This window comes from Brienomyrus brachyistius, chromosome 6 (assembly GCF_023856365.1).
Source record: "Brienomyrus brachyistius isolate T26 chromosome 6, BBRACH_0.4, whole genome shotgun sequence".
Taxonomy (NCBI): domain Eukaryota; kingdom Metazoa; phylum Chordata; class Actinopteri; order Osteoglossiformes; family Mormyridae; genus Brienomyrus; species Brienomyrus brachyistius.
Window position 1 is genome coordinate 26,756,581 of NC_064538.1, and position 15,615 is coordinate 26,772,195.

The 15,615-nt window shown below is 41.9% G+C and overlaps 1 protein-coding gene across 12 annotated transcripts in view; it reads right to left on the reverse strand.

The window, feature by feature from the left end:
* The window catches only part of LOC125745045 (inositol 1,4,5-trisphosphate receptor type 1), a 100,359-nt gene that overhangs the window by 63,468 nt on the left and 21,276 nt on the right, over positions 1–15,615 (reverse strand). For all 12 annotated transcript variants that reach the window (XM_049017462.1, XM_049017461.1, XM_049017458.1 and 9 more), the window contains 12 exons: positions 15,124–15,239; positions 13,697–13,783; positions 12,851–13,009; positions 11,424–11,522; positions 6,259–6,342; positions 5,993–6,139; positions 5,477–5,572; positions 5,046–5,090; positions 3,062–3,216; positions 924–1,023; positions 632–792; positions 257–398 (listed from right to left, as the gene is read on the reverse strand). In XM_049017462.1, the coding sequence (XP_048873419.1) occupies positions 257–398; positions 632–792; positions 924–1,023; positions 3,062–3,216; positions 5,046–5,090; positions 5,477–5,572; positions 5,993–6,139; positions 6,259–6,342; positions 11,424–11,522; positions 12,851–13,009; positions 13,697–13,783; positions 15,124–15,239 (1,391 nt within the window). The remainder of the gene's footprint in view (positions 1–256; positions 399–631; positions 793–923; positions 1,024–3,061; positions 3,217–5,045; positions 5,091–5,476; positions 5,573–5,992; positions 6,140–6,258; positions 6,343–11,423; positions 11,523–12,850; positions 13,010–13,696; positions 13,784–15,123; positions 15,240–15,615) is intronic.

The following is a 15,615-nucleotide window of genomic DNA, read 5'->3' on the forward strand; positions in this document are numbered from 1 at the left end:
TTTGTGTGAAACCTGGATGGAGATATTTAGTGATGCAAAGAGGACATCTGGCAGTGCAGACCACATGCATTCATCTTGGCGCAACAAGCTACTAAACAGCTGAAGTTGCTAAAATCACCCACTTATGGTGTTAAATAAATTCCACCAATCAACTCAAATTTGTCACAGTTCCTGTACCACCAAAGTTATGCAGCGCCGGGAAGCTCTCTGTGCTATACGTCAGACACCAGGTGTGGTGATGTCAACGTCTACCCACCTGCTTGAGGATGTTCTGCTCCCTCATGAGCTTCTGCCGCTCTCGGTTTGGCTTGTTGACCATGATCTCCAGCACGTCCTGGCCATTGTTGGGTATGTCCACCACAAAGAACACCAGGTCCTCTAACAGTTTAGTGACAAACCTACAGTGAGAAAAAAGTTGGGTGCAGAGTCACCATTCTGAGATCACAGGTCTCAACCAATGAAAATGTTTCACAAAATTTATAAGCTTATACATATCTGAATAAATCAAAGACTCACACGAGTATTAACTGAGAAAGAGATTATTTGCATTTACTCATGTGTAGTATTTAGTTTGCAATTCTGCTTTATTCTACCACAGTCTAGACATGGGTAAAAAACTGCAGGGTCCCACCTCCTCTCATTTTGTGTAATAGTTCCTTTCTCCAGTTTTCCAGCAATGGATGCCAGTACTTTGCTGGCATCGTTAGCAAAGTCCAAGTCTCGTACTTCAGCTGGGGAAACGGGCACTATGGCAAACGCCTCCTTATCCTCTTTAAGAGCAGATGTGCCAATCTGAAGGCATAACAGAAAGATTCTCTGTTCGTTTATAATATATCACACACAAAACCAACACCACAGTCAGAAACTAAACTCTAGGACACCATGTGAAAGAAAAGACCTTTTGCAATGAGTGCTTCACTTACGCGAAGCATCACCGGTTTCTCTTCCTCCTTGTCGATTGGGTTGTTGGTGCTGTGGACCCACGTGTTGGTGCACAGGTGCCTGAGCCTTACGTAGGAGTTCCTACAGGAGCACAGAATCAATGCAACACAAACCACATCCAGTAGTCTCAGAGAGGACACAGGACAAAGACCAAACAGGAATACTCTTATAATAAAATATAATAAGAAAATAAAATAAGAAAAATTAAGTATAGAATTCCTGCACGGCTATGTAAGGAATCATTTATGTAATTATACTTTACAAGAAAGGTTAGAAAAGGAAATACCCAATCTACCACAGAGACAACCTGAGAGTAAGTACCTCTCACAAAGGAAGAACATTCACAAAAACATTCTATCCATACATTTCAAAAGCCTAAATACCAAACAGAACACTGGAATTTTATAAAACTATTTTGTAGGCAGTATGGTCTCAAAATGATCAGAGTACAAAAATGTTTGGAAAAATAGGGGGATGTGGAATAAACACCTGACATTAGTTGTGCTTTGATGTCTCTCACACAAATGCATGTGCACACATACACTTCCCTGAAATATACATTAAGGATGCAGTGGGTGGTGACTGCCAAGTTGCATAAGTAAAACACTTGGAATTTTGAACTTCTCAGACTAAGACGTGCTCAGTCTGTAGGAGCCGAATACATATGAAGACCAGTCAACAGAAGGCAGATTGTATGTGGCGCCCAGCCAGCAACAAACCTACTTTTTTAAATACATGATTCACATGCCTATTGAAAAATGCCTATTGCTACCAAAGTAAAAGCTTCAGAAGGCTTCCCTAAAGGAAAGTGCAGCCCAGCGTTCGATCACAGCCTGTCATGCCCTGATGAATTGGAAATGCCAGATTTTGATTTCAATTGTGATCAAGGTATATTCTCCTGTTCTTATATCTCGCTGGCTGGTTGCTAAGGATATATAGACAGATACTGAAATATCAGTTCTTTCCTTCAGAATGTTCCATTGTGAGAATCAATTGTAATGCTAAAATATTCATTTTTTTTACCTGATGATTTAAATGTTTATATTATTATAGGGAGCAGGACATGAACTACTACCAGGACCTAAACGTTAGTGTTAGGACAGGAGCTGCTGCAGCTTCTCTCTGCTCTTCTGAAGAGGTCACTTGAAAGGATTCACCTGAAAAACGTGTGTCAAAAGTGACTGCCCATGTGCCGCTGCTTCACAGGTCAATAGCACCCACTGCTCAGGGCAGCTCCATTGTTACATGACAAGAGGCACATGACTATGGTTAACTGAAACACACCAGGGCCACTATCAGAAGGGGGATGGGAAAAGCTGTCCATCTTCATGGCGATGTTTAACATGGTGGGGGTTAAGTGGCACTGCAATGTCAGCACCGATTCCTGGGCACTAACATAAAGCTGCGAGCACCATCTTGGACATACCGTAAGGTTTAAAAATCTTGTGCTTCTTGACACGGATAATGCTGAAACCATTAAAAAAATGACTCCACAGTAACACACAGGAAGTTTATCAGATGGCAGGGTTACCAGCAGGCTCCACCACAGCGCCTACGTCATGCACCACCTCTCCACAGATCCTGCACTTGCCTAAAGATCTTTAACAGCCATGGTGAACGGGGGGGTTTACCGGAATATTTTGACACTCATGTTATATCAGGGCAATAGCACTGTTCATCAGGCACTGATGTTAATATTAATTTTAAGACTTGTTGAACAAATTTTGTAAACTTGTTGAACAAAATTTGCAAATGCTATTAATAAAAACACATGAAATCTAGAGCACCATCTACTGAATAAAGTTGCACGACCCAGTTTTTTGGCTGCTAGCATAAAGGAGTGATGTACCTAACGATGCACGCAAGCCAATATATAGGCTGGAGGCTACTGTGTTGTTCTGCAGGCCACTATCTAAAATAGATACTATGGATCAATTTAATGTACACAAGACGACTTAAGAATAAGGATACCAACCTTGGCAGTTCTTGGTATCAAATCATTAAAAAAACTGAAAAACAGTGGAATCACCCATCCATAATGACTATATTACAGCTAGTCCTAGTCCACTGATCCATACTGTACTTTGGAAAACACTGTGGTGAAGCTGGGATGTCCTACCTCGGTACAAGGGAGTCCCCACCTCTCAGAGTGGTAGGGTCCAGCTCAAAGATGGACGAGATGTCATTGCCATCGGGAACCGAGACCAGCGTGTACATGACCTTCTCCTGGGTTGTGCGAGGCCGTGCTCGGAGGGCTTCCTGGTCGGAGTCCAGCTGGGATTGCAGGAGGAATGTGTTAAACAGGCGGCCAGGGTCCATCAATGGCGAAAAGCCCAGCACAGTATGGCCTGCGCATGGCGGTCCAAGTGGGAGCTCACAGCCTGACTATTTTTATGGTCAGTTTCATTATCACTGAACATAACTGCGGCCAATTACTGTCAATAGTAAAAATAAAAGTAAAATTATTACGAGTATTTATGAGCAAACAACATTTCATGAAACCTATTAATCACAAATACTATACAGAAAGGATCTGGGGAAGCAATTCTACTACATAAGTGAGCAACAGTGACATTAAATGTGCTGCTGTTATTGAAAAACTATATAGTTTTTATATAGTTAATGTTTAATAAAAATAATATATAGTTAAATATATAAAATTAAACACTGTAGTCATTTAGTCATATTGTGCTAATGAAACAGTATTTCTATGATGACTGCATATTTCTGTGGAATTATTGTGTATGAAACTGTCTATTGCTTTTGGAAATTGGAAAATGCTTTTGCAGTGTGATAAGAATGTTTCGTATGTTTCGGATATAGATTCACAAACTAGCCAGTTAATTTAGTGGTATGAGATCATTTTAATCTGATTTACATGATTAAAAATGAGAAATTACACCCTTTATTCCTCTGAGAAGTTCATGCAACCAACTATAACCATTTTTGACTAAGTTTTACTTAGTTTAACCAAGGCAAGGATTTCAGATTTATGCAATTAAGTGAATCACCCAAAAATACGTCCAGCAAAGGCAGCGTGATATGAAGGTTAAAGGCGAATTAGCTGCATTATGATGTTTCAGAAGCTTATATTTGTGATAGAAACTGAAACAAAGAAAATTCCATGTTAAGTACGGCTTGAATTCATTACAACATCTGAATGCCCTGTGTTAAAAAAAAAGATAAAACAATACTTATGGATCCCTCACTTTTTGGAAATTATTTAGATTAACATATCCTCCTATTGCTTTCATCTTGTCCCACCAAACCCCAAAATAAAGCCTACCCCTGACCTAGCACAGCAAAACTTTACAACCAGAAGATGACATCCGTATTTCCGCATGTTCCAGCCTAGAAGAGCAGGCTGCACCAAGCCAGAGGATGACAAAAAAATTGCAAGAGCGACATCTTGTGGTCACTGCAAGCATTTGCTCTCAAATTATACAAAATATTAAAAATGATTATATTCTGCGGCTACATTTACTTAATACAAAAAAATGTAGGCCACGTGTTAAGTATTCATTATTTATATTAACTACAACTTTTTTTCTTCTATATATAATGCTTCCAAAATAATATGAACTACTGAACAAAAAAAAACAGATACCCGTTGACCTTCTATTTTGTCTGAAAAGTGAGACATACAGTCCTAAATTTAATAACCTCTGGCCTACTGTGTCAACTGAATACAGACTAACTGTCACAGGATAATCTATTTAAAATCAAATCATTTGCCTAGCAGGCATCGCACTGCACGTAAATGACCTGGGCTGATTTACATGCAGGGGCTCACAATGCACTGCTGTCACCTGCACAGCTGCTCACTAAAGGTACTCATGCAGGGAGTTCATCCCAAAAAACTGCAGGCAGCAAGCCTCACAGATTCACCGCTAAGCCCTTCACGCCCCCGTTTTGGTGCATAAAAGACAACGGCAAAAACCAGCCGGGTATAAAAAAAAAAAAAAAACAGAACATGACTCGCCAAAATATTTAGAGAACAAGCTGACAGGAACATTTTATCAAAGATGACGACCCACAGCTTATCTTACAGTACTGACACACAGGCACCCGGCATCCATGTCTGGCCACAGTTTCTCACTTACTGATGAACGGGAATCAAGGCACTCTTCTTCATAATCCGGGTTCACCTGAAAGCAGTCAATAGCACTGAATAACAATAACAGTTGATAATAACAGGAAGACAGAAAGTAAAAATAACTTCCATTCAAGTCACATAAGTATCAGCCCTGAAGCTTACATTCTATTTTCCGCCTTCGAAAAAAAAACACATTTCACTACCTTGTTTTAAAACTTCTGAACTTGATAATTATGCCCTGTTGCTGATCTAATGGTGGATATAAACAAAAAAAAACATGCCAAACAAAGCCTGTATGATAGATACACATTATTAATAAATAAATATATTTTTTGACTGTTTGTATATTGACTGTTTATATGATTTTTGGATCAAAACATGAAAAATATGGAAGTGCGTGTATGTGGCTGACGTGCTTCTAGGAAGATCCAAACTGACCTCTGCAGCCAGGTAGTGTCCCGTCGCCAGATGCTTAAACCTGAAGAGGCTGTTCCAGTAGCCAGCACCCCCCCGGCAGGGGTCGTGCTGGACCACCTGATGAGCAGAAGCCCAACAGGCACCATGAGGAATGCATTTAGCTTGATCTACTAATAATGACATAACTGATACTTTGATTGAAATTGTCTTTATGCCGCCCTTAACATGCTCTTTGTAGAGAAAGCTGTCAGCAGCGCTGAAGCTGGGTTTGAAGTGGGGACTTACTGATTACAGGTACACAGGCTTAGCCCACTGAGCCACACACTGCCTCCCTAACATAAGCAGCAGGCTGCAGGCCTTACTGCAGAAAGCCGCATCTGTCATTCTGTTTCATATTCAGATATCTAACTTCACTTTTCATTTACATCTAATACCAACCTTGAAGTGACATTTCGAAATGAAGTGCAATTATGACCATCTGTTTTTACTGCTATGGGGACAGACGTCCAGCAGCACCAGCGCCTGTCACAGACGCACCTCCACCTCCCACAAGGCCTTGCTGCTGGTGGCAGAAGTGGCAGACTGACGCCCTGTAGTCCGCAGGAAGACGTACTGCTTCTTCCGGTGGTCATCACAGGTGAGGAACTTCTCCTGCTCTGCATGGAACAGCCGGACAACATCGCCCTGGCAACCAGAGGGGAGGAGTACAGTAGCCGCATCTTTACACCAATTTTATGTAAAAATACTTTTATTATGTGAAATAAAACAAAAATGTTAGAGAATTATTGAAACCTGGTTCATACCCCTTTCAAAACGACGTCCTGGTTGTCACTCCATTTCATGAACAGAACAATTTTCCAGCTAGTGTTGCAATTCACGGAGTTCACCTGAAAGGGAACAAGTCCGGGAAAAAGATGACAGTGTGCTACTGCAAAATGAAGCAGGACCTCAGTCGTTTGATCATTCAGTTCACGCCTGTATTTTACATGGTTTCCCCAGAACAGAAATAAATTTAGAAATGAAAGAAAGTGCTTTATGTGGCTTGATCTGAGGCATCCAAAGTGTGTATAGGTATATACTAGAGTGGGCCAAAAGGTGCTGTGTTTATTTTAAAGTACCGATTGGATCAGGTTTAGTCTCTTAGGCGTTCGCATTGTCCTTCATCAACGTTGATACATTCCTGGAGCCTGTCCCTGACACTGTGACACACATTAGCACACAAATCCCGGTTAGCGTCAATGTCCAGAAATGCTTGCGAGATGAACTCCTTCAATTCATCCACTGTGCGCGGCTTCCCCTCAAAAACCAAAGAGACTAAACATGACCCAAATCACTACTGTTAAATAAATACTGTAGTCTACATTTGGCCCACCCTGTATATACTTAGTTTTCAAAACTAATTAACTTCAAAAAAATCTTTAAAAATTCTGGTTTCTCCAAGGTAACTTTTTCTTATATTAAGTTACAAGGAAATAGTTGTTGATAATTGCTAATCAAACCGAGTGAGTATCTGTGGACTGACCGTATCAAGATTCAAGATACTTTGTCATCGGCAGCAGTGTACATATGCATAGTGAGATAAGACAACGTTTCTCCATGGACCGGGGTACAACATACATCGGCATAAAGCAAAAGTACACAGCGTGCATATGGACAAAAACAACACTAGGCAATATAGGGCCATGGAGCATTGAGGTCATTCTGTACACAAAAATATAAATATGACCGGCATAGTGTGACCGAGAGCCACTCAGCAGCACGCCACGCATCAGATCATTGCACATAAGGTGCTTACAGCAGCATTGCTACCATGTTGGTAGAATTATGTTCAGGCATTATGGTAAACACAGAAAATCGCATTTGCTTCATACAAATTCCGAGCTGCCATGAGTCCAGCCCTAATACTCATGTAGTTTCAAAATGTGTTGCCAGTCTAACTGCCCGTTTATACAATCTCCATGGAATAAACCCACAAAGCCAGCGTCTGCTGTCTTCACCAGAGCAGAAGGTCTCAGCTAATATACAAGCTTAAATCATGAATGTATCCATGTCCTGGCTGCCGTTATTTTACACTGGCTAATAGCAATGCCAGCTAACACAATTACTGCCCTGTGTTTTATTACACTCACTTAACTGTTATTATAATGTATATGATATGATATACGGAAGTACTTAAATAGGCCAACACTGGGAACCCACATGAGCTCCCAAAGTGCACTTGAAGACAACTTCTCAGTGGAGAGACAAGTGAATTTGCACCTGTTTTACCACTGAAAAAGAAAGCATCTCCAGACGATGCGTTACATTATACATATGCATGTATACAGTATATGTATGTATTATTAGGTATATACAGTACCGTGCAAAAGTCTTAGGCTGTACAAAGAAATCTTTAAAGCTGTTTATCTGGGTAGCATACTTTACCTGGGTAAAACATAATTTAACATTAGAACATGTGCAAATTAAAGGTAATACAATAAAAACTAATAATAATTTCTTCTGTTTTCTAAAAAGTTACTGATATCTAGTTGGATGGCTAGATGAACACCGCTTCAGTTCCCAAACTTCTCCTCAGGGGCACCTCAGCCATTCCATGATTTTGTTAAATTTCACAATTAAATAATTAAATATATTGATTAAAAAAGTCAGTGACAGATTGACTAACTGTATGAGGTGTGCTAGTGGCCAAGTCAAAAAATACATGGCTGCACTGGATGGTCGCTGCAAATACTAGGATGATTTTAGCAGAGGTTCTGAAATGGCTAAGCTGACACACTTTGACAGGCATAATATCATAGTTTTACACAAACATGAGGATAATCTAAACATCATTTTCTTTGCCTGCCTAAGACTTTCGCATAGTACTGTATATAAACATATATATGCATACACAGATACACATACACACGCATCCACAAATATTCATTTACAGTGTGATAAAAACGTATGGATCTGCTTATTACGAAAGCCTACTTGCTAATGCATATTTCCTGTTCCTCTACACAAACAAAACACAGCACACATACAGGGTGAAGAGGTTCAGCTTGCTGTTGGACTAAGCATGGGAATGACCAAGAGGCCTGATCTAAGCACTGCTGATCACGGCAAAACCGCTGGTCTCATACATAATGGTTCCAACAGACAGCCAACCCCCTGGGATTTTCATGCACTACGGTTTCTATATGGAGTTTTCTATACTCAGCAAGCCAAAGATCAATTTATAGAGACAAAAGGTTATGTCTGCTGGATTCAGTTACTATAAATAAGAGAAGCAAAATACAATCTGCCAGACCACAGCTCTTCATTAGTCTTTAACAAGCAGAATGCTCTTCATGTACACACAAAGCATCATACAATACCTACCCCCGGTAGATTACTGATCTACAAGTGTTGTAACTGGTTCTTGAGATCTTGCAGATTGGCACTGGGTTTGAGTTGACGTCCAAACTGATTTCACTTATGTTTGATTGGGGAAAGATCGGGAGACCTGGCTGGCCAGGGGAGGACCTCAGCATGACGTAGGCAGTCCATAGACACACATGCTGTGTGGGGACGGGCGTTGCCTTGTTGAAATACCAGGGTGCTGTCTCAGAAGGGGTAAGACTCACGTAGCGCTGTGCCATCAGGGTCCCCTGAATCACTACCCGGGATGATCTGAAGTCTTACCCTAAGGCTCCCCACACCACGATGTCATACCCTATGGCTCCCCACACTACGATGTCATACCCTAAGGCTCCCCACACTACGATGTCATACCCTATGGCTCCCCACACTACGATGTCATACCCTAAGGCTCCCCACACTACGATGTCATACCCTATGGCTCCCCACACCACGATGTCATACCCTAAGGCTCCCCACACTACAATGTCTTACCCTAAGGCTCCCCACACTACGATGTCATACCCTATGGCTCCCCACACCACGATGTCATACCCTATGGCTCCCCACACCATGATGCCAGGAGTAACACCGTTGGTCTCTCCACAACATTAGCAAGATTGGTCCTCTCCCCTCGGTGCCACCATACGCGCACACAATGGTCATCCATGGTAACGCAGAACGAAGATTCATCGCTGAATACGGTACAATGCCACTCGTCATCGGTCCATGCCTCCCGGTAACAGCACCACTCCAAACGCAGCCATCTCTGCACTGGTGTCAACGACAGCCTACGCATGGGACAGTGACCCTGTAATCCGGCGGCTGCCAGTCGTCGAGACATGGTGCAGGATGACAAGGGGTGTTGCAGAAAGTCCAATGTCAGTGTCCAGGTGGCAGGCGCAGATGTCATGGGGTTCTTTAATGCTTGGCACACAATACGACAATCCTCCCTTGGTGTGGTCTGTCTTGCGTGACCTAAACCTTCACGACGTGTGAAGGTGCCCTCATGTGCCCACTGATTAGCACATCAGGCGACTGTGACATCTGCATGTCCCACATGCCTAGCAATTGCACGAAGTGACCACGAGGCCTCATGCAAACCTACAAAGTGACCCCTATCAAACTCCAAGTGCTGGTAATGCAGTCTAATGCATCCACAAGACATCCTCTGTCTGGTGAATAGACTTGCCAGGTCCTTGAAAATCAAATTTATTTATATCACTGGACTGCATGGGTACCAAATTACATCCAAATCGGACCATTACTTTTCAGTGCTTACATTTTTTTTTGTCACTGAGCGTATTTATGGTGCTTTGTAGCCTCACACCTCCAGGGATGTAGGTTCAATACCACCAACGAGGAACCTTCATGTCCTTCCTGCATTCACACAGGTTTCCAACAGCTACTCTGACCCCCCATCTAACCACACACACAAAAACACATACACACACGCATACATTTACACAGTTGGTGTACCTATCTAAATGAGGACCGTCCATTCATTTATAAGGGAAAAACCCTAATCCCTAAAACAATACCTTTAACCGCTACCCAACCCTAACCTTAACCATAAGAGGTTACAATACAAGACTTTTGGCATTTTTACTTTTTTGATTGCATTCAGAGATTTTCATTAAACTGACGTTATCCAAATGGGGACCTCAAAAGATGTTCCCAAAAGTAAGGAATTTTCAGGTTTTACTATACTTTGGGGAAAATGTGGTCCTCAAACTACGAAGACCACCATATGAAAGCAAATAATGTTGACCATCTCATAATAATGGTGTCAAGATCCAAGATATATTAGTTGGTAAGCTAACAGTAGTACTTGTAGTTGGCATGTTGAATAATGAAGAAATGGGTAGGAGTAAAGTTTTGAGTGACTCTGACAAGGGCCAAATCACTATGGCCAGATAAATGTGTCAGAGCATCATCAAAATGGTAAGGCTTGTGGGGTGCTCAGTCAGCTGCAGTGAGTTCCTACTGAGTACTCAGACGAGGTGTTGGGCAGCCAGGACTTGCCGACGCGGGATGTGAATGAAGGCTATCCCTTTTGGTACAAACTAACAGAAGGCGTACTATGGGACAAATGGCAGATTATCCCCTTGATAATCATCAAAATTATGTGTCCTGACGCACAGGGCGAGAAACCCTGCTTCTAAATAGCCACGGATCACACTTGTGTGCCTGGCCGTCCACATGACGCGACAGCAAACAGAATTCATAGCACAAGGCAACCTCTTTCCACGGCTCCAAAGTCCAGTCCTGACATTCGTGTGCCCATTGTAAACACTTTTGATAGTGGAGAGGGATCAGTATGGTCTCTCTCTGATGGATTCAAAATATTGACTACAAGTATGGAATATTAGCTTACAGTATAATATAACTAAAACCATGACTTGTGCCACTTTTTCCAGATAAACAATGTTATTTGCTTCACATTGGGGTGGTCATAATATTTTGGCTCATCAATGCATATATATGAGATAACAGATTTAATGGCTCTATTAAAATAAAAAACAATGTTTGCAATGTCTTAATATATATGGGGACGTCAGATGTCCAGTGTGCTACAGGAACCTACCTCATTGCATCCAGGATTGTCCACCAGCTGGTGGCTACTGGCATGCAGAGGCTGGCCAGCGTTAACCGGGTTGAGTACCACCTTGTCCCCAATCACCACCTAGCAGAACAATAAAGACAATGTCAAAATTCAGTTCTTGGTGCATTCCTCATTCTCCTCACACAGATGCATGCACACAGACACACATACAGTATTCTCTGCCCCTTAAATGCATATGAACAGAGGTCCTGGGTCTCAAATCACCAGCTCCAACAATGACAATGTTTTAGTGTCACATTAAGCCATACAGGAAATGCCAACCTGTAGTCAACTGTAGCCTGTAGCCAATCAAGACACTTAATTTATACTGGCTTTCAGAGAGGCTACTGGTGCCAACGGTATGTACGTTCCATGAAAATATCCAGTAATAACGAACTAAATGTTATTAAACATTTAAGACCAAAGAAAATTCCAAGCGATTACTAGAAAGCACATCACAGTATTACTCTGGCAATGCTACTGCTCTGTCAATGGCTTGGAGAGCTAGGTGATTTAGGTTAGCTAGGTGAGCGAGAAGATTTAGGATTTAACCAGTGCTTAATATCCGCCTTCAGTCTGCATGCTTGTGTGACAACTCAGAGACATGGGGGTTCCCACTAATGCCGTACTCCAGCCCAGCAACCTAGATCTAGCATCAGTGTGCAAAAACTAACATCATCCCGCTGCTGAAAGTGGACAGGGATGAAAAACAAGTGAAACATCCATCTCAAGCTTACTTCCCTAATGCAAGAGGAGATTATAATTAAGCATACGTCTCATCTTCAAACTGATATAAGTCACAATTCTCCAGGATACTTTTAATAATGGTTGTCTGGTGATATTTATTAATACATCATGAGGGCGTTCGGTACACGACACACACGGGACACTGGCTCAATGCTTGACACTATGCTGCATAAATGGGCCACTTACTGTAAGCCTACTCAGTCAAAGCTGGCAGGCCTGCAGATGTGGCAGGATCATTAAGCGATACTGCTGCGGAGCTCTGGTGGCAACGGACCAGGGAAGCTCCTCAGGCAGAGGAGGAAGGACAGTGAGCAGGAAGAGAGGCTGATAGGCAGTCAAGCTGCCACGCTGCTATAAGAGCAGAGAACTCCATACTGTCATTTGATGATGCAAGGCAGAGGCCAAAGCAGGAAAATCAGATTCATCTCACCAGTCACAGGTCACAAAGCCAACAATTAGCATATCTGATGCCAAGACCTAATACTGCATGAGGCAATTAAATATTTAGAGCTGGAATCCTTCTAACAGATCTACTCTTGATGGTTTTCCTGTAGAAAATGCTTAATTAGAACATTTAGCCAAATGCAGCCATACACAAACAACCTGAGGAGCCTTAATTCCCAGGATAAGTGACATATAACCAGTGTCCAGCTGACACTTACACTGTCTCCAATGGAGCGTAGCTTGTAAAAGGGCTGTATGTAGAACCAAGAGCCTTCATTTCCAGCAGCGTCCAGCATCACCCGCATAGCATTCTTCTCAAGAAGGGCAGGCAGACGCTTGTTTACAGTCAGGTACTTATTACTCTTCAGATGCAACAGCTGCAAGTGGGAGTCAGAGCCAATCAGAGAGCAAAACAGACTGTCCCACCCTGGATCTTCTTTCCAAGGCACAGGAGGTCCAAACCAGCTGAGGTAGTGGAAAACATATCACAGATCATCTTTTGGTGAGTAAATAAAATTTGCCTTTGATACAGCTGACACGTTAATTTGGGGCTGTTACAGACAAAACATATTTCACTGGGAAATGCCCACTGAGGGGGAAAACTCACATTCATGGGTCCAGCAGGGCAAGACTGCTGCATCACCATGGCCACAAACATAACTTAAGTAACGGTGCAGTGTTTCACACAGGGATTTGGTGACAGCCTGTTCCATGGGAAGCAATTATTCCTCGTGAATATGCACCATCACTTCAGCTAAAATATCACAGCCCTGTTCTTAATGAAAATAAAAACTAGATTTGAGGGAAAAAAACACCTGGTTAACTTCTTGTTGACCAAAACCGGACCCCTTGCTGATGTCCTGAAGCAAGCTTCAGCAGGAGTACTGAGAGTAAGGGTGACCTCCTGAGATGCATCTACTCCAAGAACCAAGAGAGTGTGGAATCTGCAGAAGAGGAAGCTGCACTTCCTCCCGGAGTGCGCTGCAGGAGTCGGCTCCGCCCCACAAGTCAGTGGACAGCAAACAAAGCCACTGTTTCTGCATGATGCCACAACCAGAACACACCTGAATGACGTTTCCGTACTGTATCACAGTTCCCAGCAGCTTTCTATTTTCAGACTCATTCTGTTTCTTCTCGAGATCTGCAGCGTGCTGTTATAGGAAAAATATAGGATAAATGGGGGGCGCGTCAGTGATGCAAGGATGACGAAACTATATTACACATTATCACAACCAATTTGCTAAAACTAAAATCTACTCAAAAAGCCTTCCTGAATTTATTATTTCAGGACGTAAAACAGGCTACATTTATTAACTGAATACCAGAGTTAGATTTCAGAGTACAAATCCAGACCAAGATTTTGTTTCAACCAGCCAGTTAAGTACTCTGTGACTGTGAGTCTTTATACTCAACTGGTTTGGTGAAACAAAATCTTGGTCAGGATTTGTTTTCTCTGGACCTGAAATCTCCACCTCTGCTGAATACTCACAAAATGATTTCTATATACTTTCAAATATAATTATATGATCAAATGTACCCTATATGAACACTTTATCCAGTTTACCCTAGGGCTTAAAATTAATAAAGATGATTATATCTAAAGAATAAAATATATAAAATGTAATATTATAACTAAGAATATGTGTTCTTTGTGGAGGGCATATACGCACAAGAATGATGTCAGTCACCAATGAGTTTTCTACTATTGAAAAGAAATGAAAAGAAATCCCCAAAATTGTACCCAACACAGCAGGAACAAGCACAGTCAGGAACTCCAAATTCTGGCTTTGGTGTCTAGACTTGATTAGGGAAGTCTCATTATTCAAATTAACACTTAACATTGTGTTAAAATGTTCTGTCAATGTACTGCAAGCGCTTATAACTTTGTGAATTAGTGCCATCATACTCATGAAGGTGTTATTTTTTATGAGCACCACGCCTCGTTTGTAATGTAAAACATGTATCACTAAGTGGGTCATAATCACAGATAGGGAAGCAGATAAAAATAAAGAAAGAAAACTGACATTCAGCACCAAGTGCGAAAACAGCTGAATGCTGCCTTAAAACCAAGACAGCTGAATATTTAAGAAACAGCAATTCACTAAGGCAATCTGAATAACTGACCCATAATTCAGTTCTAAAGAGAAGAATATAATCAAAATTTTTTTTTATTTTATTATTATTATTGCTGTTAATAATCTAACAAAGTGCATTTTACTTTGATCCCCTCATTGTCCTCATGGATAAGCAGGAAAAAAAAAAAAACAGTTTTCTTCTCCAGGTTTAGGAGCTCAGGATGCAAATGAGCCAAAAGTGTGCATGCACACCCACATATATTATATGTATCTCAGAACGCACAGTGCATTGCTCTGAAAGGGGACTGGAAGCTGCATCACTGACTGCTGGTGCTGCACGGGCATCTTGCAGGCACACTCCTGTCACGGTACCATGAGAAGCGTGCCATGGCGGGCGTCGGCGGCAGACCACTCACATGCAGTTTATTCAGCAGCACTGTGTCTGTTGTGCTGTTCCCTCCAGGCTTCGCTGCCTTCCAGAACTGCTTTTGTGCAGAGTATCTGTTCATGGGGCACAGCTTGAAGAGGCAGTCTGAGAAAGGGGGAAAAAGGAAGCCCTACTTTAGAGTACAGTCCAGGAAATAAACAGAATGGATCAGACCTTCACTTAAACTGCACGCATCCAACATGTCTCTCTATGTTGGCATCTCCCCGAGTACATCTACAGTATCATTCAACCAAAGATACAAACGCATTGCACAGGGAATGTGGCTGTCTTGAGGACGAGATAAAAATAAATTGGTGCAGGAAAGGTACAGTATGAAGTGGGTGTATACAGGGTATGGATGCATGCATGGGATTGAGCGAGGTATATGAGAGAAACGTGAACGTGGACACAAGGGTCCAAAATGGGTTTTGAGGAGAGTAATATTAAGCTATCATTAAGTGTTGACCTGCTGGAACCAAGG